General features: G+C 36.7%; 2 protein-coding genes across 11 annotated transcripts in view; one reads left to right on the forward strand and one right to left on the reverse strand.

Annotated features, from left to right (window-relative positions):
- The window catches only part of ERC1 (ELKS/RAB6-interacting/CAST family member 1), a 457,438-nt gene that overhangs the window by 125,034 nt on the left and 305,233 nt on the right, over nucleotides 1–27,171 (reverse strand). For all 10 annotated transcript variants that reach the window (XM_056800772.1, XM_056800770.1, XM_056800774.1 and 7 more), the window contains one exon: nucleotides 11,116–11,276. In XM_056800772.1, the coding sequence (XP_056656750.1) occupies nucleotides 11,116–11,276 (161 nt within the window). The remainder of the gene's footprint in view (nucleotides 1–11,115; nucleotides 11,277–27,171) is intronic.
- Nucleotides 19,486–22,342, forward strand: LOC100017337 (ubiquitin carboxyl-terminal hydrolase 12-like). Its single transcript, XM_016425980.2, is given in 3 exon segments — nucleotides 19,486–19,723; nucleotides 19,843–20,384; nucleotides 20,386–22,342. Coding segments are annotated over 3 exon segments (1,110 nt in total). The 5' UTR covers nucleotides 19,486–19,594; the 3' UTR covers nucleotides 20,825–22,342.

Raw genomic sequence — 27,171 nt, forward strand, 5'->3', positions numbered from 1 at the left:
TGAAAATATAATATTGGTTTAAAAAGATTATTATGGTTGCTGTTCATGAAAATAATTAACCCTTAAGTCATGAGTATGATAGTAGCTTTTAACAATTTAATTTTAAATATAGCCAAAGAAAGAAATAAGGAGGGAAGAAAATAAAAAAAAATATTTCCTAGCCTATTACCCTAATCTTACCAGCCCACAAGAGTCTCTTCTGCCTCAGACACCAACCTGCAGACAAAAAGCACCTCTCCTCTACAGTCTCATTCCTATATCTTCTCTCTCCATGACACTTCTTTTTTCTGTGTGTTGGTCTAGCACAACTCAGAAGCCAATCAAAGTCTATCTGACCTGGACCTTTAACCCTTAGTTCCAGGACATTAATGGGCTGGCTCAGACAAGCAGAAAGTTCTTGACGTTGGAAGGAAGGTGTTCCCTTTACACAGAGGTATAAACTACATATGTGCAATGATTCATTGGGGATACCTGACATGTTAATCTCCTAGAAAACCCCCAGTGAGGAGATTTTAACATACTGGTCTCCCAAAGAATCAAAGTGTAGATTGTGTGAGGAAAGTCTCTTCCCCTCCCTGCCAGTGGTAACACAGCCGCCATGTGTCTTACATGAGTCTATATGAGTCTGCATGGGTTTCCAAGTGTGGGTCACTGGACTGTGGCCTAAGTGCTTGATCCCAGATATGATTCTGAACTTGATCCAGATGAAAAAGAAAGAATAAAAGCAACAATCCAGGAAGTGTTCACTCTCTATTTCTCTGGTACCTGGCCAAGAAGAAGGTGGCTGAGGGAGTCCACATTGGGAGCAACCACGTAGCTCCTTAAAATAGGTTTTTTTCTCTCTCTCTCTGCCTTTTCCTATCCAAGTAAAAGTAATAAATTTTATGAAAAAATAAGGACCAGTCCTAATTTTATTCTTTACATATTGCTGTTCCAATATAAATTATTCTCCTAGATGTCATTTTTCTTTGCAAAGTTCATATAAGATTGCCAAGTTTTTCTGAAACTATCCCTGTTAATCATTTCTTATACCACAAAATTATTCCATCGCATTCATACACTATAATTCATTCAGTCATTCCCCAATTAATAGGCATTCCCTTAACTAAACATTCTTTGACAAGTCAAAAAGGGGCTACTATGATTATTTTTTTGCATGTATGGGTCTTTTTCATTGTTCTCTGATCTCTTTGGGGGTATTATAACTAGTAAACAGTATTACTAAATCAAAGGATATATAGAGTTGAATAGTTTTCTGGGCATAGTTCCAAATTGCTTTCTAAAATGACTATACTGTACTCTACAATGGTGCATTTTCCCACATGCCCTCCAGCATTTTTAAATTTTTCTGTTCTGTCATGTTAGCCAATCTGGTCAGTGACATGGTAACAGAATTGTTTTAATTTGCATTTTTAATTAATAAGTGAAATACAGAACTTTTCATATGATTATTGATAGTTTTAACTTCTGCCTCTGAAAGCTTCCTGTTCATATCCTTTAACCATTTATCAATTGGGGAATGGTTCTTATTCTTGTACATTTAATTCAAGTCTCTATTTCTTTGAGTGATGAGAACTCTATCAGAGAGACTTGTTCCAATGATTCTTCCCTAACTTCCTATTTTTATTCAATTTTAGAAGTACTGGTTTGGTTTATAACAACTTTAAAATTTTACATTATTGAAATTGTCCATTTAACCTCTTATGAATTTCTGTTGCTCTTCTTTTGCATATAGACTCTTCCCCATTCCAAGATCTGACAGATAATTTCTTTCATGTTCCACTAATTTGCTTCTGATACCACCTTTTATATCTAAATCATATATCTATTTTGAGATTATCTTAGTATATAGAGTGAATTTTGGTCTGTACCTGGCTTCTGACAGATACTTTCTAGTTTTCCAAGTGATTTTTTTTTTGTCTAAAACTGAGCTCCTGTCTCAATAACTAGGATCACTGGATTTATCAAACATCGAACATTTGCTTCTATATAATAACATATCTAATCTGTTGTCAACAACTCTTTATTATCTGGTATTGTGAACAAGGAATTTGCCAAGAACAAGGGAGACCTGCAAAGGTTGAAGAAAATGTGTCTGGAGGGGCAATGGAACATTCAGGAACTGGTGGGGGAAAGGAGAGTTCCATTGAAGATTTAAAAGGAAAGACTGTTGGTCAGAGGGTTTCTGGTCAGTCTCTTGTCTAAGACTCTGGGAAAGAGCTGGCTAGGAGAATTTCTCTTCTCATACATACCCTTTTGCCTGGTTGAGCTGAATGAAAGTTTCCTTACCCTAAACTGTAGATCACCCTGGATTACAATTTCCCTTAGGGGAACTATTTTCCTTGAAAACAGTTTTGATCCCACCATCAAAAAGTGGCCATAGGAAATAGTTAGCAGGGATCTCCCTGTGTCCCTCAACTCTACTCTCTCTCTTTTCCATTCAAGAAAATAAATTAATTTAAATTACAGAAGAACTGTCATAAAAATTTATGATTTTCAAAGGATTTTCAAATCAAAGGAAGAAAGGCTGGGAGGGGTTGACTTACCCTCTGTCAGGTCAGGACTGACTCCATTAAAGTTGTCCAGCTTAGTGGAGGAAAAGGGAAGGTGCTACCAAGAAACAGTTCACAAAAACAGCTGATTTTCTGGTCCCAGCATCTTTCAAGTCCACTCCTTCTTTCTCTATTACAATATCTAATAGTTTTGATGATGATAGCCTAGTAATACACTTTGAGATTTGGTTTTACAAAGGCCCCTTTCCTTCCTCATTTTTTCCCATTAATTTCCTTGATAACCTTAAACTTTTGTGTCCCCTGATTAATATTTTTTCCCCTAGCTTTATAAAGCAATTAATTCATTGGTAGTTTAAGTGGTACGGCAATGAATAAGTAAATAAAGTTAGATAGCATTGCCATTTTTATAATACTGGCTTGGCCCACTCATGAGTAATTCATATTTCTCTAATAATTTCGATGTCTTTATATGTGAAGCATATTTTGTAATTGTGTAGTTTGTTCGTGTGTATCTTGGCAGGTAGACACCCTAGTATTTTAAAATCTGTAGTTATTTTAATATATATTCTCCTTCTATTTCTTTCTACTGGTTTTTAGTAATATATAGAAATGCTGATTGGCTGAGACTTGGGCACTGCAGGCTGTCTACAGAGTCACTCAGAGTGTCAGGCAGGAAGGAAACAGCGAAGGAGGCTTGCACTGAATGCTCTGTCCCCATCAGAGTTCTGAGCCTGCAGAGCACCCTCTGTCCCATCCTGGGGGCTCCTCTTTTGCTTTCAAGATCAGAACTTCAGCTGGCTCCACCCTTGATAGAGTAGAGCAGGGATGGTGCTGCTACTCCATCACAAGCAGCAGCTAGAAACATGGTGGCCTGGCCAAAGATGATGTGGAGGTAGAAACACCAACATAATAACACTTTAATGAAAAAAAATTTAACTAATTCTTAGACCAGAAGATAAACAGCAATGAGGAAAAAAGTGCAAACATGCAAGTTATGGATGCAAAATCAATGTTGATTCTAACTTTGTGAAGGTATCTTTCCTTGGATTTTATTTACCTTAGTAAGAAGGATATTTTGATTAAAAAAGAGAGTGGAAAGAGCATTGAACTTGTAACAATCAGGAAACTTGTGTTCCAGTTCTGATCTGTTAACATTTATTATGACTGATATAGGACAAATCACAGACTCCTTTATCATAAGAACCCCTATAGAGAGGTTTGTATTAAATAATCTTAGTTCCTTTTCAGTTCTGATTATTTTCCTCATTGTCAAAGTCACTTAGTCATGTATTTTCCATAAATATTTGTCTTACCAGTCACAAATATCATTGCATATTCCAAAATGGTTCCCTTGGCCTCTTACCCTGCTGAGTTTTTATTTTTATTTATTTATTTATTTGTTTTGGTTTAAAAATCAGTTGTGAAGAAAAAATTCTGACTTTAGATCAGACAGACATGTAGCTAGACCACAATCACTGGTGAAGCAATTCTTGCAAGACCAGATTTGACCTGAACCCAAATCAGGATTAGCTGCCCCAAAGGACAATGTTATTTTTAAAACAAGGGGGGAGTGTGTCATTTTAGTCTAGAACCCTGTTTAAACTGTCTCACCTCTCCCCAATTGATTGGTGGCAGGACTCACTGACCCAGAAATTTCTTCTACCTGTTTTTTCCTGAAGAGAGCTGCCTAAAGTGATCAACAGCCTCCTGAAAAGTAGACCCTCCTCCATACACTAATGCCTCGGGGGAGGTGGGAGGGAACAGGGGGAAGAGGAAGAGAGCATGCGTTCTCTGAGGTGGGCCACATGAGGAGAAATGTATTGTCTACCAACTTTACTTGTTACACCATCTCAGGAAACCTACTTTCCAAAAGATAATGAAGCCCATTTGGAATTGAGGAGCACACCAACAGGAGCTCAGGAGTCAGAACATATTGCTATAATCCTGTAGATCTATTCTAGAACACTGATGGGTTACCAACCTGCAACTTTCTAGGAACTCAGCCCACTGATAAGAATGCAAGTTAAAGAAGTAGCCCCAGAGGGGTTGTCACAGCAACAAAAACAGCATAATATATAATTGAGGTTTGAAAGGTGGACTGGATCTAGGTAGTGTAAAGCTTAAAAAGGCAATCAAAGGAGTTTAAACTTTAACATAGAAGCAATAGGAAGACAAGAATAGAAAACTGTCCAGTTTCTTGTCTTTGGAGACTGTCTGTTATTCTAAGTTAAAAATAAGGGTTTTTAAAAAATATTTTAATTTATTTTTATTTGGTCAATTTCAAACATTATTCCTTGGTTACAAAAATCATATTCTATTCCTCCCTCCACTCCCCCTGCCCTTCCCATAGCCGACACGCAATTCCACTGGATTTTACATATGTCCTTGATCAGAACCTCAAAATAAGGGTTTTTAACAACTAGAAATGGGTAAATCTCTTTCTTTGCAACTTAAATAGATAAATCAGTTAAGAATTCTTTCAAAATATGCAGGCTTCATTAACAGTTTCTTAAATCTAAGAAAAATAATAAGCAAATTAATAAATAACAAAGACAAGTAGAGTAGCAAATAAAAATGACCATGTGATATCAGACAAGTGGATATACGACATCCAGTCCAACAGAAGAGTTTTGGATTTGTAAAAAGAAGACCTGATTTCTAGTTGTGATTCTGCTGACTAGCTTTAGGGGTAAGTCATTTATCTCTTTGGGCTTTAATTTACTCACATATATTTTTTTAAAAGACAAAACTTGGTCTAGATTAACTAAGATACCTACCAGTCTTAAAATTTGGCTTTTAAATAGATACACCATTCATTACCAAGTTATATTTCTACTTTAGAAATGCCTTCAATTTGAAGAAAGACTTATTAGGAAACCCAAGACCCAAAAAGGTACATACATTTTACTCTAGATCCTAGAAAGTCAGAGTCTATGCTATGCATACAGTTATTTTACTCTCAAAAGAACTCTATATCTTGATTCAAATGAAAGAATTAAAATGGAAATGGAAGCAATTGCTGTCTTCTGCCAGTTAAAAACTGAGAACAATCAATAGTTCCTTAGAAGGTCCAAGCACCTCAGGAACAGTAGTGCTCCCAAGCTTGGCCCCTGAAAACTTTAGCGAAGTTAAACCCTGTGGAGATGTGGTTCATCACGTTCAACCCAAGCAGCTACTAATCAGTTGTTTCCATAGGGCAGGTAATCAAACTTAGCAGAAAAAGCAAGACACCTTGAGGGAAAGGAAGAAGGCAGCATATGCCAGGTGGATCAAACCACTGCCACCTATTCAACTAAAACAGATTCAAGTAGAGACAGGGCAGGACATTGGGTCAAAGAATCTCTGGAATACCAGTGTGCTCAGAGTGTTGGTCCTGCTTACAGGTTGGCCTCCCAGAAATCTCTCCTACCAAGGGGGCAAAGACCTGGGTCCTAAGTCACTGATACAATCAAACAGTTGAATATTAAAAACAAAGATGGTTTTATTAATGGAATGACATTAGAAAAGATACATAATCATCTGCCTTGCTACTGCACCCTACAGACTAGGGACACCTTAATATGAAGCCTCTTTTACATATATTTTTAAACCTAATAGAATATAATTTCCTTAAGATCAAAAATTATCCTAATTATGTATCCCCAGTATTTGGCACAGTTTCCCCTATATATTGGGTGTTTTTTCATTCATTTATTCAATCAAATGAGTTAATATTTATAAAGCTCTTACCCTTACCAAAGTATCTAGAGCATAGTAGGTGCCTAATAAATGCATGTTTTCTTCCCTTTCATTGACATGAAGGGCAATACAAATCCAATGAGATTTAAAATATTTTTCTTAATAACCAGATTTTTAGAAAATTGCATTTTAACTAGACTATGTAAACTGTAAAAATAATAGGCAATGAATTGATTATGGATGATAAACTGTGTGAATTTCAAAACTATTCCACCCTAATCAGACCATTCTTTAAAAGATCTGATTTAGCTATTTCCTGATCAATAACAATAGAGATACTTGGAATAACAGAATCAGGTCTTGGAAACTACATTTCTCCTCCCTTCTTAGTTTAATAAGATTAGGAAGGTCTGCATTAAACTCAAGATCTGAGGAGATGGCCTTCAACAGACATGTGCAAAAAAAGGATATGGAGTTTCTGTTATATGATTTTTTTTTAAAGAATGAAAGCAAAATAAATAACCATAACAGAAAAGAGTAAATGAACCAATGTTAGTGATCCTCTGGGTGGTCCTAAGTCAAGCTTGAGCCACCATTGGCACATGTGAGACACAGGAAGTGAGGTAGAGTACAGCCTCTGGAGTTCTTGTGACTTCCTGTCTAGAGGGCTAGAGTTCAGATCGATCATGGAGCCTTAGCTTGGAGGAGCCCCACAGACATCTTTCCTTCAGACTGGTCACGTGAGTGATAAGACTGACCCCTTTTTTTGGCTTGGCTTTCCAAGGCCTTAATGCCTGCTTTGGCTCAGCCTGAGCCAGAGTGGTTCTGAGTTAAACTCCTTTCCTTCTCTCCCTCTCTCTCTCTCCCTCTAATATTTTCTTCCTCCTGTTGTAATTAAATAACCATAAAAAATTTGGCAGCTGACTTGGGTATTTTATTATTTGAGATTTCCCTTGGCGACCATTTAAATTTAGATTTTTTCAGTCTCAACCATAATATTATTCACCCTTTACAACTGATTTAGATACTCTGCTTGCTAGGCTTACAAAGTATCTTCAGTTTATCAGTGAAGTGAAGTTCATAAGTGAACTTCTCATTCAGGGCCAGGCACAAGAACACTAAGGAGACTCTTGTTATATAAAAATAAACTATTTATTGAGAATATAAGGATAAAAAATGATTTCTAACTCCACCCAAATAAAACTCCCACAAGGAACCACTTCTCCTATTTCCACAGACTACACCAATCCTTCTTGACCTGACTAATCCAAATGTTCCCTATTCTACAATTAACTAAACACTATTATCCTTATACTTCTTAACTTTGTCTCCAAGTTATAAAAATAACAAGGGCTAGCTGGTTGAGCCTCAGCAAGAACGAAGTTAGGGCTCTGAGCCTTAGCTGTCTCAGAGTACAAACCAAAGACCAGATCTTTCTTTGGTCTTCTCAGATATAAAAACAACTTATTTAACAGCAGTAGACAGTCACTAGTGTTTCCCAAGTTGGAAAAGGAAAACCATTTAGCTCCTTCAGGGTTTTCCCTCCATTCCTTCTACCTCAGACAGTGCGGAGAGAGAAAAGATGTCAGCTTTTTCCAGCACTCTGAAAGAGAGTAACCTCTACTCCATCAGAGTAACTGACACTCCCAGAGACACCCAGAGACCAAGTGCCACAGAAAAATCATTAAAAACTCCCACACACACACTGTCAACATTTGAAAATGACAGTTTTAGATCTGCTTCAAACGCCAATTCTTTCTCAAGCCAGTTTCTCTACTTCTTATCTCTAAACTAATATAACAAGACCCAATTTCTAATATCATCCTTTTATATCTAAGAAAGAAAAAACTCAATTTCTGCTGAGACAGTTTCTCTAATGAAAATATTTCTTCCTACTCTGCAGACATCTGGCCCTGAATAAATGGAACAGAAGTAAATTTTTATTTAGGGGAAGAAAACAAGAAAATTCCAGAACATAGGACAAGATCAGGTAGTTGGGCATCAAGAAGAAAAGGAGTAGTCATAAAAATCTCAGAAATGGTCAGAGGATGCCAAAGAGAAAAGTGAAAGAATGAAAAAAAAGTTATGCTCACCTCACAATTCTAGCTATACTCTGTTCTGAATATGGCTTAGAGCTTTCTATTACGAGCAGCATATCTAATATCAATACATATCTTTGTAACATTAAAAAAAATCTCTTTAATATTTCGTATAGATTCTATTTCTGGCAAAGCTTAGGAAATTTCCGTTTGACTTTTAAGCCTGTCACAATCTGGTCCCTTCTTACCTGTCAAGTTTTATTAACCTTGATTCCCATCCACAGACTGTGGTACTGCAATACTGGCCTTCTTATTGTTCCTTGCATAGAACACTCATTCTCCACACTCAAACATGGGGCCTAATCTTTGACTGTCCCTCATGCCTGGAATACTTTCCCTCCTCAATTCCCTAACTTCCTTCAAGAATTGGCTCTAATCATATCATCTGCAGGAGGCTTTCTCTAGTCCACTTGTCCCTCCTCATGGTTCCTCTCTGAGAATGCCTTACATTTACACTGTATATGTCTTATATTTCTATACTTATGAGAAACCAGAAACAAGGTTAAGGGTAGCATCAAGAAAAGACTGAAGGTTAAGAGGGTTCTTTAAACTCCCAGAGAACAGAGGCTACCTTTAAGAAGTCTAGGAAAATGAGCAAATATTAAAAAAAAAAAAACAAATCCAACCCTAACTATAGACAATTTTTATGGAGACAAAAATCAAGGCACAGAAATCGAAGGGGACAGTGAAAGTAAATCAAACAAATTCAAAGTCCAAAAGAAAATATTTACAGTTATATACTTTATCTCTTCCATTAGAATGTGAACAGAAAAGTGGGAATCATGTCCTTCACTTTTTTGTATTCTTAGAGCTTACAGTAAAAAATTAATAAGTACTTACTGACTAGTTATAAAATTCAGGAGGCAGAGAAAAAGAATCAAATTGAGGGATGTATACAATTTCATAAAAAAGAATATAAACATGGAGAGGCAGAAGGAACACATGTATACATATGCATCCAATGTATTCATCATGTATATATAAATAAGAACCTGACATGATGATTAACTCAATTATTTGTCAGCACAAATTTAGGGTTAAGATTAGGTTTAGCAAAATAGATCTAAGATGAATCATAGCAAATTGCTATGATTTTCCCATATACCTGAGAGGCATTCCTCCACACTCCAACTCTAGAAAGTTATACTCAATAAAATTATTTTTTTTATTAAAAATGAAAAGTATAACTTTTTTAGGCTCTACAGTTTTGCAATGTTCCAATGCCAGCAATGGGTAGAACTGCCAAATAAACCCAGATGAAGGATTATGGAATAGGAACTCATCCATATTTTTTGATAGTAGACCACATACTCTAAAAGATATCTTTCCATGTAGTGGAGTTTCTGTTTTATGATTTTTTTTAAAAGAAAGCAAAATAAATAACCATAACAGAAAAGAGTAAATGAACCAATGTTAGTCCAACTAATAAAAACGACAAAAATGTTTCTAATGAAACAATGGCAGGCTCAGGTTACCACCACATTGAATAGTTGAATAACTCTCCAAACTCTCAGGCAATCACATATTTATACTTGGACATATTGCTCAAAAATTATAATTACAAAACCTAGAGTTGAAAAAAAGCTAATAGATCACATTCTCTATCATTTATATCTAATTTCTTTAATGAATCTGAGCAGAATATTCCCAAACAAAATAATTTTTCTAGTGTTTAGATTAGGTCAGTTTTCAATATTATTCAGGTTTTTTCCTTTGATCTAGATAAATTTACTGTTTATTTCAAAATCAAATATATTTATGCTTTCTTTTTTTGCATACTATTTCTTTTGTTCTTTCAATTTTTTACAATTCTCCTTTATCTTCAAACTTCTATTCTACATTGTTACTACTATTCCTCCATGATTAATCACTTTGCTACCTACTAATTTTTGTCATTTCTTCTAACCTACTTAGGAAAATTTTAAATCAGGCTGAAGGAAAAAAAAAAGATAGAATGTAACAGGATATTATTTAAACCAGTAAGATCAGAAGTTGTGAAACACTGATCATAATGTCAAGGGCTCTTGTTTCCTTCCAGCAATAATGTAGCAATTTCTCCCACTATCAATGAAATTATCTAGAAAAATGAAACTTGAATTCTCTTTATTTCTACAACTGACAAACTTTCTTTCTACAACTGACCAACTTTATTTCTTTTCTACCACTATAGTCTCAGATTGTGCAATAGCAAAAATTCTGGACCTCATTTGTTTCTTGACTAACATATAATTATAAAAAAATATTGTTTCAAAGATTTCATGTGAAAATGAAGAAAAAACTTAACACTAGAAACATAATATTAACATTAACACTGAAATCTCAAGATAATGAGATTTTGGGAAAATCTCTAATAGAAGTTCTGATTTGATTTTCATTATTCTACATTTGACATTTCTTTTATGTTCCACATTTTCAGTAAGAATAAGAATTAGATGTATCAAGTATATACAAGAATGACCAGAAGCTTATTATATTTCATATTTTCATTTGATATAAATTTCAAACTTCCTTCTCCATTAACAGCCATTAACAACATTTAATATCACAGTATTTAATGTGCCAGATGTGAAAGCAGAAATAACACAAAAGAAAACAAAAACAATAAGGAGTAGATGATTCAGATGAAATACACAAGGAAAATGAAACAATTGTTAGAACCTTAGGAATCACTTTTTTGGGTTATCTTGAAAAGGGGAAGTTGGAAAGCCCATCACTCTAAAATTCTGTAATTCTCTAAGTGCTAATAAACAATTAAAAAAAAGACAAAAGTAGCATGGGAAGAGCTTTTAATATGTATTTGTATGAATTAAATTATAAGCACTTACTTCATCTCCAAGACTTCTTCCAAATGTTTCCTCCTTTCTGCCCGAAGATTGGTCAAATGAGTTTCCTTCTCTGCTAATGATTGTTGAGTAGAAATCAGCTTTGCTTTCATGGACTCTAGTTCCTGTTTAACCTTTTCCATAGCCATCATTAATTCTTCCACCTTTAAGGAACACAGGAATAAAAAAAAAAATAGAACAATCATCAAACAAGATCTAATTCATGGCAGCAAATAAATACATGAGCTTGAGAAATTTGATATGAATCTTGAATAATTGAATCTAAATATACACTCTAATGTACGCCAAAGATTTCTGACTCACTTAAATGGCCATTATAGTTTATTTAATATCATCTGAAGTTTTAAGTTGGAGTTTATAAACAACCAATTACATTTCTTTGTAATTAGGGTTAAGTTAAAAAAAAACCTCCTTTTCTTCCTGACCACCCAGAACATGACTCAGATACCTCAAACACTCTCAAACAAAGATTTATAAAAAATAATAACATCATAGTATAAGTTATAGCATGGAATTAGATAAAAAGATGCTAAAATTGAAAACATCTGTCAATGATGTATTCTTAAAAGAAAAGAAGGTATTAATTAAGAAACACACATATAGGAATTGCTACTACCCATGAAAATGAAGCTTTTATTGTCAGCTCCATTTTTCCCTCTGAAAAACTACTAGAAACCAAACAGAGGGCTATCCAAATCTAGATGGACAGAAATTGTAAAGAACATGAAAAAATAAAAATTATGTCCAAAGGACTAAAAGAAAGGCAGAGATTGAGGAAATACTTTTTAAAAAATTAAGCCAAGAAAAAGAATCAGATGGCAAGATAACAGACTTCATGAGTCATTTCCATTTTCATGTACATTCAAACAAAGAAAATTATTCAGACAAAAATTTTTCATTTTAATTGGGGAGCAAAAGGCAAGTTTAACACAAAATGCATCTATTTTTAACCAACCCCCCCCCTCAAAACTCCAGCAAGTACACACCTAGCCAATTTCAATAATCAGAAGTTTACTACTTGCCAAGTAGTAATTTCTGTGGCATAAACTTCATCCTAATGAGTGAGGTAATAGAGGATATGAAAAAAAAGAGTAAAAGAGAACTTTTTTCCTTCAGTATTTTTTTAATTTAAAATTTAATTTAAAATTTTCTTCCATGTTTACATGATTTATGTTGTTTCCTCATCACTCCCAGAGTTGACAAGCAATTCCACTGGGTTATGCATATATTGCCAATCAAAACCTATTTCCTTATCCTTCATTTTTATAATAATTTTTAAAAATCAAAACTCCAAAACATATACCCATATAAACAAGTGATAAATCAAACATTTTCTTCTGGATTTCTACTCCCACAGTTCTTTCTCTAGATGTGGATAGCATTCTTTCTCATAAGTCCCTTCGAATTGTCCTGGATCACTGCATTACTATTAGTAGCAAAGTCAATTACATTTGATCATCCCACAATGTTTAAGTTACTGTGTATAATGTTCTCCTGGTTCTGCTTATTTCACTGTGCATCAGTTCATGAAGGTCTAAAAGGGAACTTTTAACATTTACTACTCTACTCCTAGCCAAAATGCTAGTATGTACTTCTAGCACTAGGAGATGGCTACAAGTAAACCAATCACAAGACAAATATTATTAATAATACACATCCAAATCCTCAACCACCTCCTAAATTGTGCAGTTGTAGCTATTAGAAAATTATAAATATCTTTAAATTGTTGAATACAAATAATTTTTGGTGTGACAATATGTCTCTTCATTGGGGCAAGCACTTCCTGTAATGAAACGCTCCTTCAGATTGTATCCTTTGTTATACTTCCTTCCTTATATTCTTTGCTATGTTCAATTAAGCCAAATAGTCTTCCTTCCAAGAGTTGAAGTTATTCTAACAGGGGCCCATTGCTTCACATTTAATTTTTCTGAAAACTCTTTCTAAAGTTCAGCAAAGGGGCATGTCGTTTGGTATTATTTATTGTTATAATGTGTTTTTTCTATCCTTCACCACTTACACTTACACACACATACACATAAATTTGAGCACAACTTATGAGTTCATTGATAATGAGAAACTAACCATGTTGCATCTATATATTAATTTAAATAGGCAACTGCTCTGTAAGACATTAGGTATATACATATGTTTACTATCATGCTGCTAGCCTTGACTGACATCCCTGATCTCACATCTGATTGGAAGGCAGAAAAAGGGACTGCCAAACACTTCCCAATACCTTCCTTTATAGAGGGCAGAAATTAGACTTTTTGACTCACTCTACTAAGCATCTGCTCTTTCACTCTGCTTTGCTTGGTTTTAACTAGGCAAACAAGATGGCCCCTGGTCCTTCCCACACTTCCCTCCCCACCACCAAATCCTCACCTCCACACTTTACTCCTTCCTTTAGTGTTTGTCTCTTCCTGTTTAAGCTCTTTAGAGTCACATATACTGTCTTTCTTTTTATTAATTGCATCCCCAATGATTAGCACAATTGTCTGGCACATATTAGGCCATTAATAAATATTTATTGGACTTATTATTGAAAAAGTTAACAAAGGGCGACAACTTTTTCTTTGTATATTTAGTGCCAAGCATATAGATCACATGAAGTTGATTAATAAATGTATGTCTGATCAACTGACTGAATGGCATACTACAATTGTCAAAATAGCCACCTGCAAAAACCACTTTTAATATGAAAAACTGGTGAGGATTCTAAAGACTTATTTTGGATTTGGCCATATATTTGTTAGATTACTAATAGAATCTTAATTTTCCTGAGGAAAAAAATTATGCAAGAAATGAAACATATTATAGCTGTTCTACATTTTAAAGAAACCCCCCAAAACAAAAACTCGTATTCAGTTGTTTGTGTTACAAAAATATTCTCTGCTTTATATAAATATTTACTTTATGTTTTAGTGTAAGAAAAAATAATTAGAAAATTTAACCCAAATGTTCACTAATAATATATATAAAGTAATATAAATTTATTGACATCCATAGAAAACTCAGTTTTACAATGAAGCTATATCATAACATAGGTGTGAATCTAGGTTAACAAAGGTAATGACAGTGATTCACAAACTGGAAAAACTTTCAGAATCATGGAGTCAGCAAATGACCATATTTATACTCTCAGGAAACAGGTTAATTAAGAAGAAAGAGAATTATCACCACGCCATGGCAACTCACCAACCAAAGAAAATTACAAAATAGTTACCCTTAGATTCTGCAGAGATGATGTTAGGATGGCTGAAAAGGGAGCAGAGGTTTTTTTTTTTTAAAATATATTTTATTTGATCATTTCCAAGCATTATTCGTTAAAGACATAGATCATTTTCTTTTCCTCCCCCCCCCACCCCCCATAGCCGACGCGTAAGTCCACTGGGCATTAGATGTTTTCTTGATTTGAACCCATTGCTTTGTTGATAGTATTTGCATTAGAGTGTTCATTTAGAGTCTATCCTCTGTCATGTCCCCTCAACCTCTGTATTCAGGCAGTTGCTTTTTCTCGGTGTTTCCACTCCCATAGTTTATCCTTTGCTTATGAATGGTCAGAGGTTTTAAAAGATGATTATTTTCAGACTGTTCTTAAATAATAACTTTTAATAATAGTCTTACTCAGTGATCAATGAGTGAACATCCTAGTGAAGGAATTAAAACTTTATCTATCTTGCACTGTTACTATAAATTTAACTGGAAGAGAAGGAACTTGAAAATGACAGACTGGCTCACAAGTTATACTTGGAAGAGGCAAATAAAGAACTTAGTCTTATCATATGTCTGAAGGCATCTTGAAACATCATTACATGAGGAATTTGGCTGTGTAACACCCATTATAACTATTGAGAAAAATACTATAATGAGAATAACTGTAGATTATATATCCACATCTGTTGCAGAATATAAAGACTTCCAGAAATTCTATGAAGAACAAATTTAGACCCTGCAAATTACATAAATATATACTGTATTGCCTATTTATCTTGAATGCAAAGCTGAGCACAGGTGAAGACAGTAAAAAATGAATTAGAAAAATATGGTTTAGAAGTTAACAATGAAAGAGGCCTATAGCCCATATTCTACAAAGATGTCTCATCTATGCTCCTCAAGAATACTCTTTTTAATAAAAGAAATCAGAGGGTTTGGGAAATGGGAAGTATCAAATAATATCACAAGTATACTATTCTATATTCACTTAATTTACTTATAGTTTCCTTCTTTATATTCATTCACCAATTTTTTTTTTAATTTAAAAAGCCTTACCTTCCATCTTGGAATCAATGCTATGTATTGGTTTCAAGGCAGAAGGGAGGTAAGGGTTAGGCAATGGGGGTTAAGTGACTTGCCCAGGGTCACACAGCTGGGAAGTGTCAGAAGCCAGATTTGAACCTAGGACCTCCCATCTCTAGTCCTGGCTCTTAATCCACTGAGCTACCCAGCTGCCCCCTCAAGTCATTCACCCATTCTTAATTTATCTTGGTGTAGGGTGTGATATGTTGATCCAAACCTAATATCTCTCATACTGTTTTCTAATTTTCCCAGCAGTTTTTGTAAAATAGTGGATTTTTGTCCTAAAAACTGAGGTCTTTCGGTTTATCATACATTGTCTTGCTGAAGTCACTTACCCCAAGTCTATCAAATAATATCACAAACAATGAAATAATACATTTTGGCTAAGAAGAAATAATATAATCATTTTATTGATGTCGGTGTATGGGGTGCTCAGGGAGGGGTAGTATCTCTGGTATGGAGGGTCTGTCGTGCCCTCCTAGGGTAGCTCTCCAGCCTCTGACCCTCACCTGACACCCAGCTCTCACTTGTGGCTCCCAGTAGCTGCTAGCATGTGGCAGCGGCCACACCCCAGGCAACGGCTTCAACAGGCCGGTTAAACCTTGTGAGGGTCGCCATTGGGCCGTCGTGGACCCCTGGTGAACCAGGGCTTTGCTCACCCAGCATGTGAAGACTGCTTCAGTGGAATAGGCGGAAGAAACCAATAAGAAGGTTCAACGGCTGAGATGGCGAAGCAGCAAAGCACTGTGGAGTACTTAGGGTATGTTGGAGCACAAAAGACAACGGCCATCCAATGCAGCTGAGGAAGTCTCCAGGTGTAACTATTTTTCGTGCCACTGGACCCAGGCTTCCAACGCCGAGAGAGTGGGACTGTCTCTGTGCATCGGCTTTTCCACTTAAATCTCCTTCATGCACAAGTATCTTTGTGCACACTCATCTATTCTAACCCCGTCCACCCTCTTCAAGACCTGTGGCGATGGGGGAGTGACGACGCAACAGGTGGAGGTGACCACTGGCAGTTGTAGTCACGATCCTGCACGTAGGCAGCCCACAGACCAGTGGTCGCTCGGCCCTGTAGGGCAGCAGGGACGTTCGGCAGCATCCTGGGCGACTGAGCAGCCTTCTCTAGGACAGCACTGCTCACCCTAATCAAGGGAGGGGACTAGAAAAGGTGTCCCAAACATTGCCTGCCCTACAAACACCCAGTCGGCACACCACAGAAAACATAATACAAAGAAACTCCTACTAGGAGCATGGAACATCAGAACACTACTTGATAGAGAGAATACCCCAAGACCTGAGAAAAGAACAGCTCTAATTGGTAAAGAACAGGCATGATAGAACATCGACATCGCAGCCTTAAGCGAAACACGCTTACCAGAAGAGGGATCACTCAGCGAACCCATCACTGGATACACCTTCTTCTGGAAAGGTAGAGCCTCAAATAAAGACAGAATCCACGGTGTTGGCCTGGCCATCAAGACCAGTTTGCTCAAACAGCTGCCAGACTTGCCTGTGGGCATCAGTGAGAGGCTCATGAAGATCTGTTTGCCTCTCAGCAAAGACCGGTATGCCACAATCATCAGCGCATATGCCCCAACATTGACCAGCACAGAGGAGACCATCAAGCAGTTCTACTCTGACCTGAGTGCCGTCCTGCACTCAGTGCCCACAAATGACATGCTGATACTACTGGGAGACTTCAACGCCCGCATTGGCCAGGACCATGAAAGATGGAAAGGAGTGCTCGGCAAACATGGCGTGGACAAAATTAACAACAACAGCCTACTACTACTCAGCAAATGCTCAGAGTTTGAACTCACCATCATGAACACTGTGTTCAGAATGGCGAACAAATATAAAACAACATGGATGCACCCACGATCAAAACAGTGGCATCTCATTGACTACATCATTGTACACCAGCGAGACATCCAGGATGTACAGATCACCAGAGCCATGAGAGGAGCTGAATGCTGGACAGTGTAAACCTTAAAATTTCTTAGACTCATAAATGTTGGAAATTTCATCATTGGGAAATTTCATACTTGAAAAATTTCTTACTGATAGTCTATTGGAATGTGAACCCCATTGACATGGGAGGTTCCTTCTCCTCCCTACTTAAGATTACTTTAGGACAGAAACCTTTTGCTGAACAATGGAAAGGGCTTTGACCTATGCTTAAGCATAGAACAGGAAGTTTTTTGAGTCATGATTGATTTTAGAATTGATACAATCTTCACCCTACTCAGTCCTAACAGGATTTAGGAAGGGCTGCAGCATAGATCAAGATTTAATTATTTGAGAATATGACCTTCAACAGACATGTGCAAAGCCACAGACCTCTGGGTGGTCCTGGGTTAAGCTAGAGCCACCATTGGCACAGGGAAGACATGGACAGTGACTGGTAGATGTGAGAACTGAGGGGAGGGAACTTGGATGGTTTCCTTAAAGATAGCGGGGTCTGAGGACTAGAGGTGTTTGGATTGGAGAGGTTTTGCTCTGAGAGGTTGTGCTCTGAGAAGCTTGCTCTAAAGAAAGCTGGAGGTGGAGGCCCCTGAGACTGTTTCTCCATTTTGGCCACGTGAGTGATAGGGACTGATCTCTTTTCTTTGCCTCAGCTATCTAAGGGCTTGGGCCTTTTGGACCAGCCTAAACAGAGGGGGTGTGGCTTCCGACCAGATCGTAGCACCATCGACATGGTCTTGACAATGAGGCAAATGCAGCAAAAATGCCTTGAGCAGAACCTGAGTCTCTACATTGTCTTCATAGACCTGACAAAGGCGTTCGACACAGTGAACAGGGACTCATTGTGGGTGATCCTTAGCATGCTCGGTTGCCCAGCAAAATTCGTCAGAATGATCCAGCTCTTTCATGTCGACATGACAGGGGAAGTCCTATCTTGTGAAGGGACTTCTGATTGCTTCAACATCTCCAATGGTGTGAAACAAGGCTGTGTCCTCGCTCCAGTACTATTCAACCTATACTTCACCCAAGTATTACAACATGCTGTGATGGATCTAGACCTGGGTGTCTACATCAAATACTGACTGGATGGCTCACTATTCGACCTTTGCCGCTTGACTGGAAAAACAAAGACAACAGAGAGACTCATCCTGGAAGCTTTCTTCGCAGATGACTGTGCTCTCATGGCCCACCAAGAAAATCATCTCCAAACCATTGTGGACAGGTTCTCTACAGCAACAAAACTGTTTGGCCTGACTATCAGCCTCACCAAAACCGAGTTGCTGTTCCAACCTGCACCAGGGAGGCCAACTAACCAGCCGTACATTACAATCGACGGCACTCAGCTTTCTAACGTCAACACTTTCAAGTACCTGGGCAACACCATTGCCAACGACGGGTTCCTAGACCACGAGATTAATGCCAGGATCCAAAAGGGCAGCCAGGCACTCGGGCGGCTGTGCTCCAAAGTCCTCCAACACAGAGGTGTAAACACTGCAACGAAGCTCAAAGTGTACAACGCAGTGGTCCTCAGCTCGCTCCTGTATGGTTGTGAGACATGGACACTGTACCAGAAGCACATGAAACAGCTGGAAGAATTCCATCAACGCTCTCTCCAGTCAATCATGAGGATCCGATGGCAGGACCGTATCACCAACCGGAAGTCCTCGACAGAGCCAACTCCATCAGCATCGAAGTAATGGTCCTCAAAACCCAGCTACGATGGTCTGGACACGTCATCTGCATGGACCCACAGCGAATACCAAGACAGGTATTCTATGGTGAACTGTCAGCTGGACTCAGGAAACAAGGCCGACCAGAGAAAAGATTCAAGGATCAGCTAAAGTCCAACTTGAAGTGGGCTGGCATTACACCAAAGCAACTAGAACTTGCTGCCTCTGTCAGAAGCAGCTGGCGAACCCACATTAACCATGCCGCCGGCAGCCCAAGCAGGAGCCAGAGCTGGGGGCGGGGGCCGAGGATGTGTTGCCGGAGCACTGGGGTCCGACGTTTGCTTGGGTTGGTCTTTGGGTTGGTTGGCCAGTCCTTCAGTCAGCCGGCGGGGCTGGGGCTGTTGGGCAGCCGGCGGTGAGGGGGGTGGCCCCCCTGCCCTGCTCCTCCTCCCCCGCGCCCGGTGCTCGGAGCCTGGCGCTGCCGCCGCTGCCGCTGTTATTGGGTGGAAGATGGTGTTCGGCGGATGGAAATCCTAATGACAGTCTCCAAATTTGCTTCCATCTGTACCATGGGCGCCAATGCCTCGGCTTTAGAGAAAGAGATTGGTCCAGAACAGTTTCCAGTCAATGAACACTATTTTGGATTAGTCAATGAGCATTTGGTTTGAGATCGGTAAGGAAGGGTTTCAGGAGATCTAGACTTTAGCTTTCTCTAGGCCGCCATCTTGACCGGAAGTCCTATAGCAACTCTTTTGTGACAGAAAACTGGAAATTTGGAAACACCTGCTACTGCAATTCAGTTCTTCAAGCACTTTATTTTTGCCGTCCATTTCGAGAAAAAGTTCTAGCTTACAAGAGTCAACCTAGGAAGAAAGAGAATCTTCTTACGTGCTTAGAAGATCTCTTTCACAGTATAGCCACTCAGAAGAAAAAGGCTAGAGTAATACTTCCTAAGAAGTTCATAACAAGGTTACGAAAAGAAAATGAACTTTTTGACAACTACATTCAGCAAGATGCACATGAGTTTTTGAATTACCTACTAAATACAATTGCTGATATTTTACAAGAAGAGAGAAAGCAGGAAAAGCAGAATGGTCATCTACCTAATGGCAATATTGACAGTGAAAATAACAACAGCACACCAGACCCAACTTGGGTTCATGAGATCTTTCAGGGAACATTAACTAATGAAACCAGATGTCTTACTTGTGAAACTATAAGTAGCAAAGATGAAGATTTTTTAGACCTTTCTGTTGATGTGGAACAAAACACATCAATTACTCACTGCTTAAGGGGTTTTAGCAACACAGAAACTATGCAGTGAATACAAATATTACTGCGAAGAATGTCGCAGCAAACAGGAAGCACACAAAAGGATGAAAGTAAAAAAACTGCCCATGATTTTGGCACTGCATTTGAAGAGATTTAAATATATGGATCAGCTTCATCGATACACAAAACTTTCTTATCGGGTAGTTTTTCCTTTAGAACTTAGACTATTTAACACTTCAGGAGATGCCACCAATCCTGACAGAATGTATGACCTTGTTGCTGTTGTGGTTCACTGTGAAAGTGGTCCTAATCGAGGCCATTACATTGCAATTGTTAAGAGTCATGATTTTTGGTTATTGTTTGATGATGACATTGTAGAGAAAATAGATGCACAAGCTATTGAAGAATTCTACGGGTTGACATCAGACATCTCAAAGAACTCCGAGTCTGGTTACATCCTCTTCTATCAGTCTCGGGACTGAGTAGGAACTATGGTGAAGAGATAATTTCTGCCTCATTTCTTTGGTTATTTTGGAAAGGATCAAGCACTGATTTTTCAAGAAAAGTGAAATGCAGGGAGCTCAGGGGGCAGTAGCGCACTTTGCACACAATAAGCAAAGACTATAGATTAACAAGCCCTTCATATCATGGTAGTTGATTTATTTGCTCAGGTATCATGCTGTCTGTACAGTTCCATGCAAGAATAATTTGAAATCAGAGATACCAGCTTCTCTTGTCAGAGTAGCCTTCCCATAATTGACATGCATTTTTTCTTTGTTATTTGCACCCATAAATTTGAAGCCTTTGGGGTGCAGTAGAAAGGACAGGAACCTGTGCTAGATTGTACTGATTATTTAAAAAGAAGACACTAAATACACTGCATAATTTAGTTTATGTTCAGTTTAGAGAGCATATTCTGTGGTTTTCCATTAACAAACCAGAAATATTCTTGGGCCCAACACTTGTAGTTGCCCTCCTGACATGCTAGACTAACATGATGAACTCCATTGTCAGGTAGGCAAGTATATTTTGCTTCTCTGAAGAAGCTTCTAATAATATACAGTATATGTATATGTAGGGAACATGGTCAAAGGTGGCTTTTTGCTTCCCCAAGGGGAAAGACTGGCTCTGTAATTATAGTTTATTCTTATTTATTTAACTTATTGTATCTGCTAGAGTCTAAGTATTGTATGAATTGTCAGTGATTCTATCAACAAGTTTTAAGGATAACTTCTGTTAGCTTTAGTCAGTTATACCCTTTTAAGTGTTTTATTTTCTATTTTGAAGGACAAATTTAAATTCTATTTAAAATCAGTTAAGATATCTTAAGAAAAATTCTATGAGAGGAGGTAAATTTTTTTTTCTAGGAGTAACTGGTATCTCTGTCCAAATAGTTTTTCCTTTAATTTTAATTTCTAAATCATCTATTCTATTCAACTTGGATGAAATTTTAAAAGCTCTGAAATTTTCTTAAAATTGTTGAAATGATAAAAGAAATGTGTACCATAAAGAGATGCTGGTGCAGTGGTAATATATTATTCTTTATAGTCCTTAAATATACTAACTGTTCACATTGAGAAAGTGCTTGGAAAACCTGACATTACATATGATAATTTCAGAATGTCATTCCTCTCCTTGTGAAATGATCCACTCACTCTTAACTCTAGCAGCCTGGGTGATTAGCTGAGTGTACACCCTTTCAATATGAAATTTTCTTGAATAGTCTAGGAATCCTAAAAGATAAAGCCAGCATTTTTGCATTTTGCAAATAATACTGGAAAGAATTTTCAGAAATTAAACTTTTTGTTTGTATAAGATTTTTTGTTTTGGGTTAAAAAATAATTTTAGACACTATTTAAATCATGGCAGCACCAGGTAATATATGTGTAAAATATATGTAAACTATTGCAATTGACACTTTTCCATGCATCAGTATGTTGTCTGACAGTGGCTGAATGTAATTTATGGAAAAATAATTGAATATATATTCCAAATAATAGCAATCAGGCTTTGAATGTTCTTTGTCACCCCTATTCAGAGAGTAGTTTGTTTTTGCTTTACTGTAATTTTCTAAATTATTTTATTAATATTGTTAAAATAGGGGAAAAAATAATGTTTTCTTCGTTGCTATGATTAGCATTTACTTTTAGCTCAGGAAAAGACTTCACCTATTCATTCAGCTGAACAGATCTTTAACAGGGTTACTTAACTAATTGGGCTGTTTGAACAGATGTGCAGGAAGAAAGTAGAGCTGTATTATAACAAATTGCTTTTTAAGATGGAAAGTTTCTAAAGCCTTACCTTGGCTAGAATTTTTTGTACAAATTGTACATAGCCTGCCTAACCTACCAGCATTGCAGAGAGAATCAAAAAGAAAGAAAGGAACCATGCCGCCACCACCTTTGAAGATGAACGACGTCGACGTCTTGCCGCTGCGCATGAACGCCAACACCAGGCCACAACCGCACCTCCCTAACAACTGGCTTCCCATGCCCCATATGCCACAAACTCTGTGCCTCAGTCTTTGGACTTCAAAGCCACATGAGGGTACATCAATAGATGATAATGCACAAAGACAATTGTCATTCTCGGTCACCGAGAGACTACCACTATTGATGTGGGAGTCATTCTTGAATCAGCTGTATTGTGTACAGTCAGACCACTGACCTTTTGGAACAGAAATTCATAATTTGGGATCTTTGAACTTTTTTAAATTTATTTTTTGGGGAGGGGGGAAGTAAAAGACATTTTATTTGCCGACAGATAAAGACCAAACACTTTCAGGAAATGCAAAATGCACCAGATACCCCCATCCCCATACAAAAACTGGTGTTAGTACATGTCTAAGCAATGCTACACTTGTTTTGTTTTGTTTTTTTTTGGCAAAGTGCTGTATTGTATTCAGTCTGTATTGTAAAACCAACCATTCATCTGTGGACCAATCAATATCAAAATTTTCTACAAAAACATAAATTAGATGGCGAGTAGCTCAAGAAATAAGCTGTCATTTATGCATAGATTAATGTACAGTATTTCTCCTAACTGAATGTCTTTGAGGCTTTCAAATCTTCAAATTTTCTGTGTATAGAAACACATTTACAAGGCACATATTTCAACTGATAATACTATTTAATCTAGTTATAAAAATGTTTTGTCTTTGGGGTAAAAAAAATCAATGTGTTCACATTTCTAAAACAAAACCATGGGATCTTTGAACTTTTAAAATATTTTTGAGATGGAATCCACATGTTTCATTACACTGCTAAACAAGGCCTGTGAAATTTTTAAAAAAAGCTAATAATCTCTATTTTAGTTAAAAGTACAAAATTCATTAGTGAGTAGAATCAAAATAAGAAAAAGATATGTAAGTAACACTGATCTATTAAAAGAAGATGTTGACATCAAAAATAGAAAATTGATTAAATAAAATAGAGGCATCTATCATAACACTACTATACAAAAATTAACCAATGAAATCAAATACCATAATGAAGATGCCAAAAGAGTTTAAAAAATGCCTTACAAAACAGTTAACCTACAGGTCAAGTTGCAAGACATCTTAGTCAAGAGCAACACTGATTTAGAATATAAATTCACCTGTGAAATCTTACAAAAGAGACAATCAAAGATTATGATGAATATCACCTCATAAAACAATGGAAAGCAGTGGAGGAGAAAAATCAGATTAAATGAAATCTTTGATAGAGACCCAGTTAAAAAAAGTGATCTAAGAACATTTAGGGATCTAACTCAGAGTATGACAACAAACAGATGAAAGTTAACAAAGACCTGCAAAAATTTTCTCAAATAAACTTTTTGCCATTAACAACATTGAACCTACCACATATAGAATATAACATGACAGTAGCAGAGATGCTTACAGAAATAGAAATAGCACTGAAAAAATCAAATATGGGCAAAGAAGGTGACATTGATCAATGCATAATTAATCCATAAGTATTAAATTAAAGCTCCTTCTACGGTATGACCAGGCACTAGGGATACAGAGACAAAACAAAATAAATAAATGAAAGAAGTTGCTGCCCATCATCCCCTCCAAACCCCAAGGATCTCACATTCTATAAGGGGGAGACAATTTATTATGCATTTATTCTTGACAGATTTGAAGGAATCTTCCTATTTCATCATTTGCATAGCAGATATGGTACTCTTAAGAATAATTTAGAACTATTGGTTACAGTCTATACACATAGAAGTGATAAGATATGTGGCAGGGGAGAGAAATAAGGGTGCAAGAAATATGAAGTTTCAATTTCAAAAATGTTTTTACTGCTGTGACAACCCCTCTAGGGCTACTTCTTTAAATTGTATTCTTATCAGTGTGCTGAGTCCCTAGAAAATTGCAGGTTGGTAACCTATCAGTGTTCTAGGATAGATCTATAGGACTCTAGTAATATGCTCTAACTCCTGAGCTCCCATTGGTGTGTTACTCACTTCCAAATGAACGTCATTATCTTTTGGAAAGTAGATTTGCTGAGATGGTGTAACCTGCAGACAATACATTTCTCCTCACATAGTATCCCACTCTTCCATTTTATACATACAAAATCCCCGAAGAAAATGGGCTTGTAATTGAAGCATGATGGTACTGAGGCACATTTGTAGAAAATACCTGTGAAAAGTGATCTACTTAGTTCTTACATTTAGAATTTTTTTTTTCACTTTGTAAGAAATCAATTCTGTGGGATTTATCCTTTATAGTGGATGGTTTTGTGTATATATGATTTCATGTAATAAAGAAGACAATTCAGCTAAGATAATTTACAGATTGAGTGCCAATTCTATCATATTACCAAAAAGCATATTTTAACAGAAAAAATAACAGCAAGATCCTTTTGGAATTCAAAAATTTTCTGTACAAAAAAATTACACATCTAAAACAAAATAATGATGAAAAAGTAATAATGAAGGAGGCCCATTATACCACATCTATAACAGCATTACAGAACTGTATACTACTTGATAGTAGTTTTTAAAAAAGCAAATCTGATCAGTAGGTTCAGTTTTTCTCTGACTTCAAATCCAGTATTCTTTATACTGAAGCATTCATAGGGTATGTATGAATTTGTAAGGTTGGTCCCAAGCTTAATTAAGCCTTTTGGTTGCTTCACTTTTGCTATTGAGAGAATTACTGCTATAAAGTTTATTAACCTTTTCACTGGCTAATGTATAATTGAAAATCTGTTACCCTAAAAAATGAGCTACATTTCCCAGGAGCCCACTGACTTCCTGTCATTATGTACTTCCTGTAGAAAGGGGATATTAGGCGGGGACATAGAGAGCCCTGCCACTTTACTTCCTGTCCAGAGTTTGGAAGTGGTAAGGCGGGTGTTTGAACTGGCTGAATAGCCATGGGCACGTGGTCTTTATTTTGTATCTTCTTTATTCCTTGATTTCTAATGATCTCTAATAAACCTCACAAAATATAATATTTTTATTATTGACATTTAATTTTAATTTTTACACTGATACCCCTAAAACTTAAAGTTAAGTAAGAAAATGTGGGGTAGGCATTTCCTCCAAACCTATTCTATGCCTCTACCTTGAATGCCTGATTTAAAAAAGGAACCTGTTCAATGGTAAAAGATGGGTAAACACTCCAGACTATGAAGCCTATTCATGTCACTACTTCCTCCCCATTTGATTACTATGCGACACCTCCTCCTTCCCTCCATGATCCTGTGCAGACTCATCATCTACCACCTGTACCTGATATGTAAGTCTGTTACAAGGCTCTATCCTGGCTTGTCCTTTCCTCCCTCTCTATATGTCGTCTACCTGGTGATCTCACTAGCTACCATGGAGTATCTCCCATCTCCATACAGACAACCTAAAAAACCTCACAAATGCCCTAAGTTCCTGTCTTCATTACTGCCTCCTAGACATCTTCGCCTGAATGCCTCATAGGTATCAGAAATTCTCTACATTCAAAATGGAACTGAGGATAAAATGATCTTAACCATTTTCATGTCACATGCATGGACCACTATGGTTGTCTGTTGGAGCCTATGGATCCTTTATGAATAAACAAAGGATCATACAGCAAAAGAATATGTTGAAATATATATATTAAACTACTTTCTAAAAGATTTATTGGTTCCCATAATCTATCCATGGATCCACCAAACATGGAAAATGAGAGAATTCTAGCTTAAGACCTTGATTTTTGTACTAAGTTGAACAGGCTTTTACTCTCATGTGAAATGTGAATAAGTTGATTTTTAAAGAACTGTATCAGAACTTATAAACTCAAATATGCATTGTTTTTCAAAGCAGTTACCATTAGTGAATGATTTCACTAAACTGCCATTAACTCAAAACACATTAAAACTCCTTTTCAAAATTATCATCAGTTCCACATGGAAGACTTTTTGGTAAAATTTTCTAGTCATATGTCTTTTCTTTGTTTTTAGAATTTAAAAATGTATTATCTATGTTAAAAAACTGACTTTCATGAAATTCAGATCTAAATAAGTTTTGTTTTGCTTTTTCAAAAAATTTCAATCTACCTCCAAATAACAAATATTTGCCACAATTAGATTGTGCAAGATAGCATTGTTGTTCAAATACACACACACACACACACACACACACACACACACACACACACACACACACGACAAGGTAATTACTAAGAAGAGACAATATTCCTTTCAATATATGATTTTTGGTTTGGTGTTCAATAAACAATAATTACACTTACATTGTTTTTTGAAAAATCAAAGATGCTCACACTTCAAGAGGCAAAGGGTTAATTACCTTTTTTTTTATATTTTGTAATATAAAATAAATTTTTCCTAGAATTTTT

This window comes from Monodelphis domestica, chromosome 5 (assembly GCF_027887165.1).
Source record: "Monodelphis domestica isolate mMonDom1 chromosome 5, mMonDom1.pri, whole genome shotgun sequence".
In the NCBI taxonomy this organism is placed as follows: Eukaryota; Metazoa; Chordata; class Mammalia; order Didelphimorphia; family Didelphidae; genus Monodelphis; species Monodelphis domestica.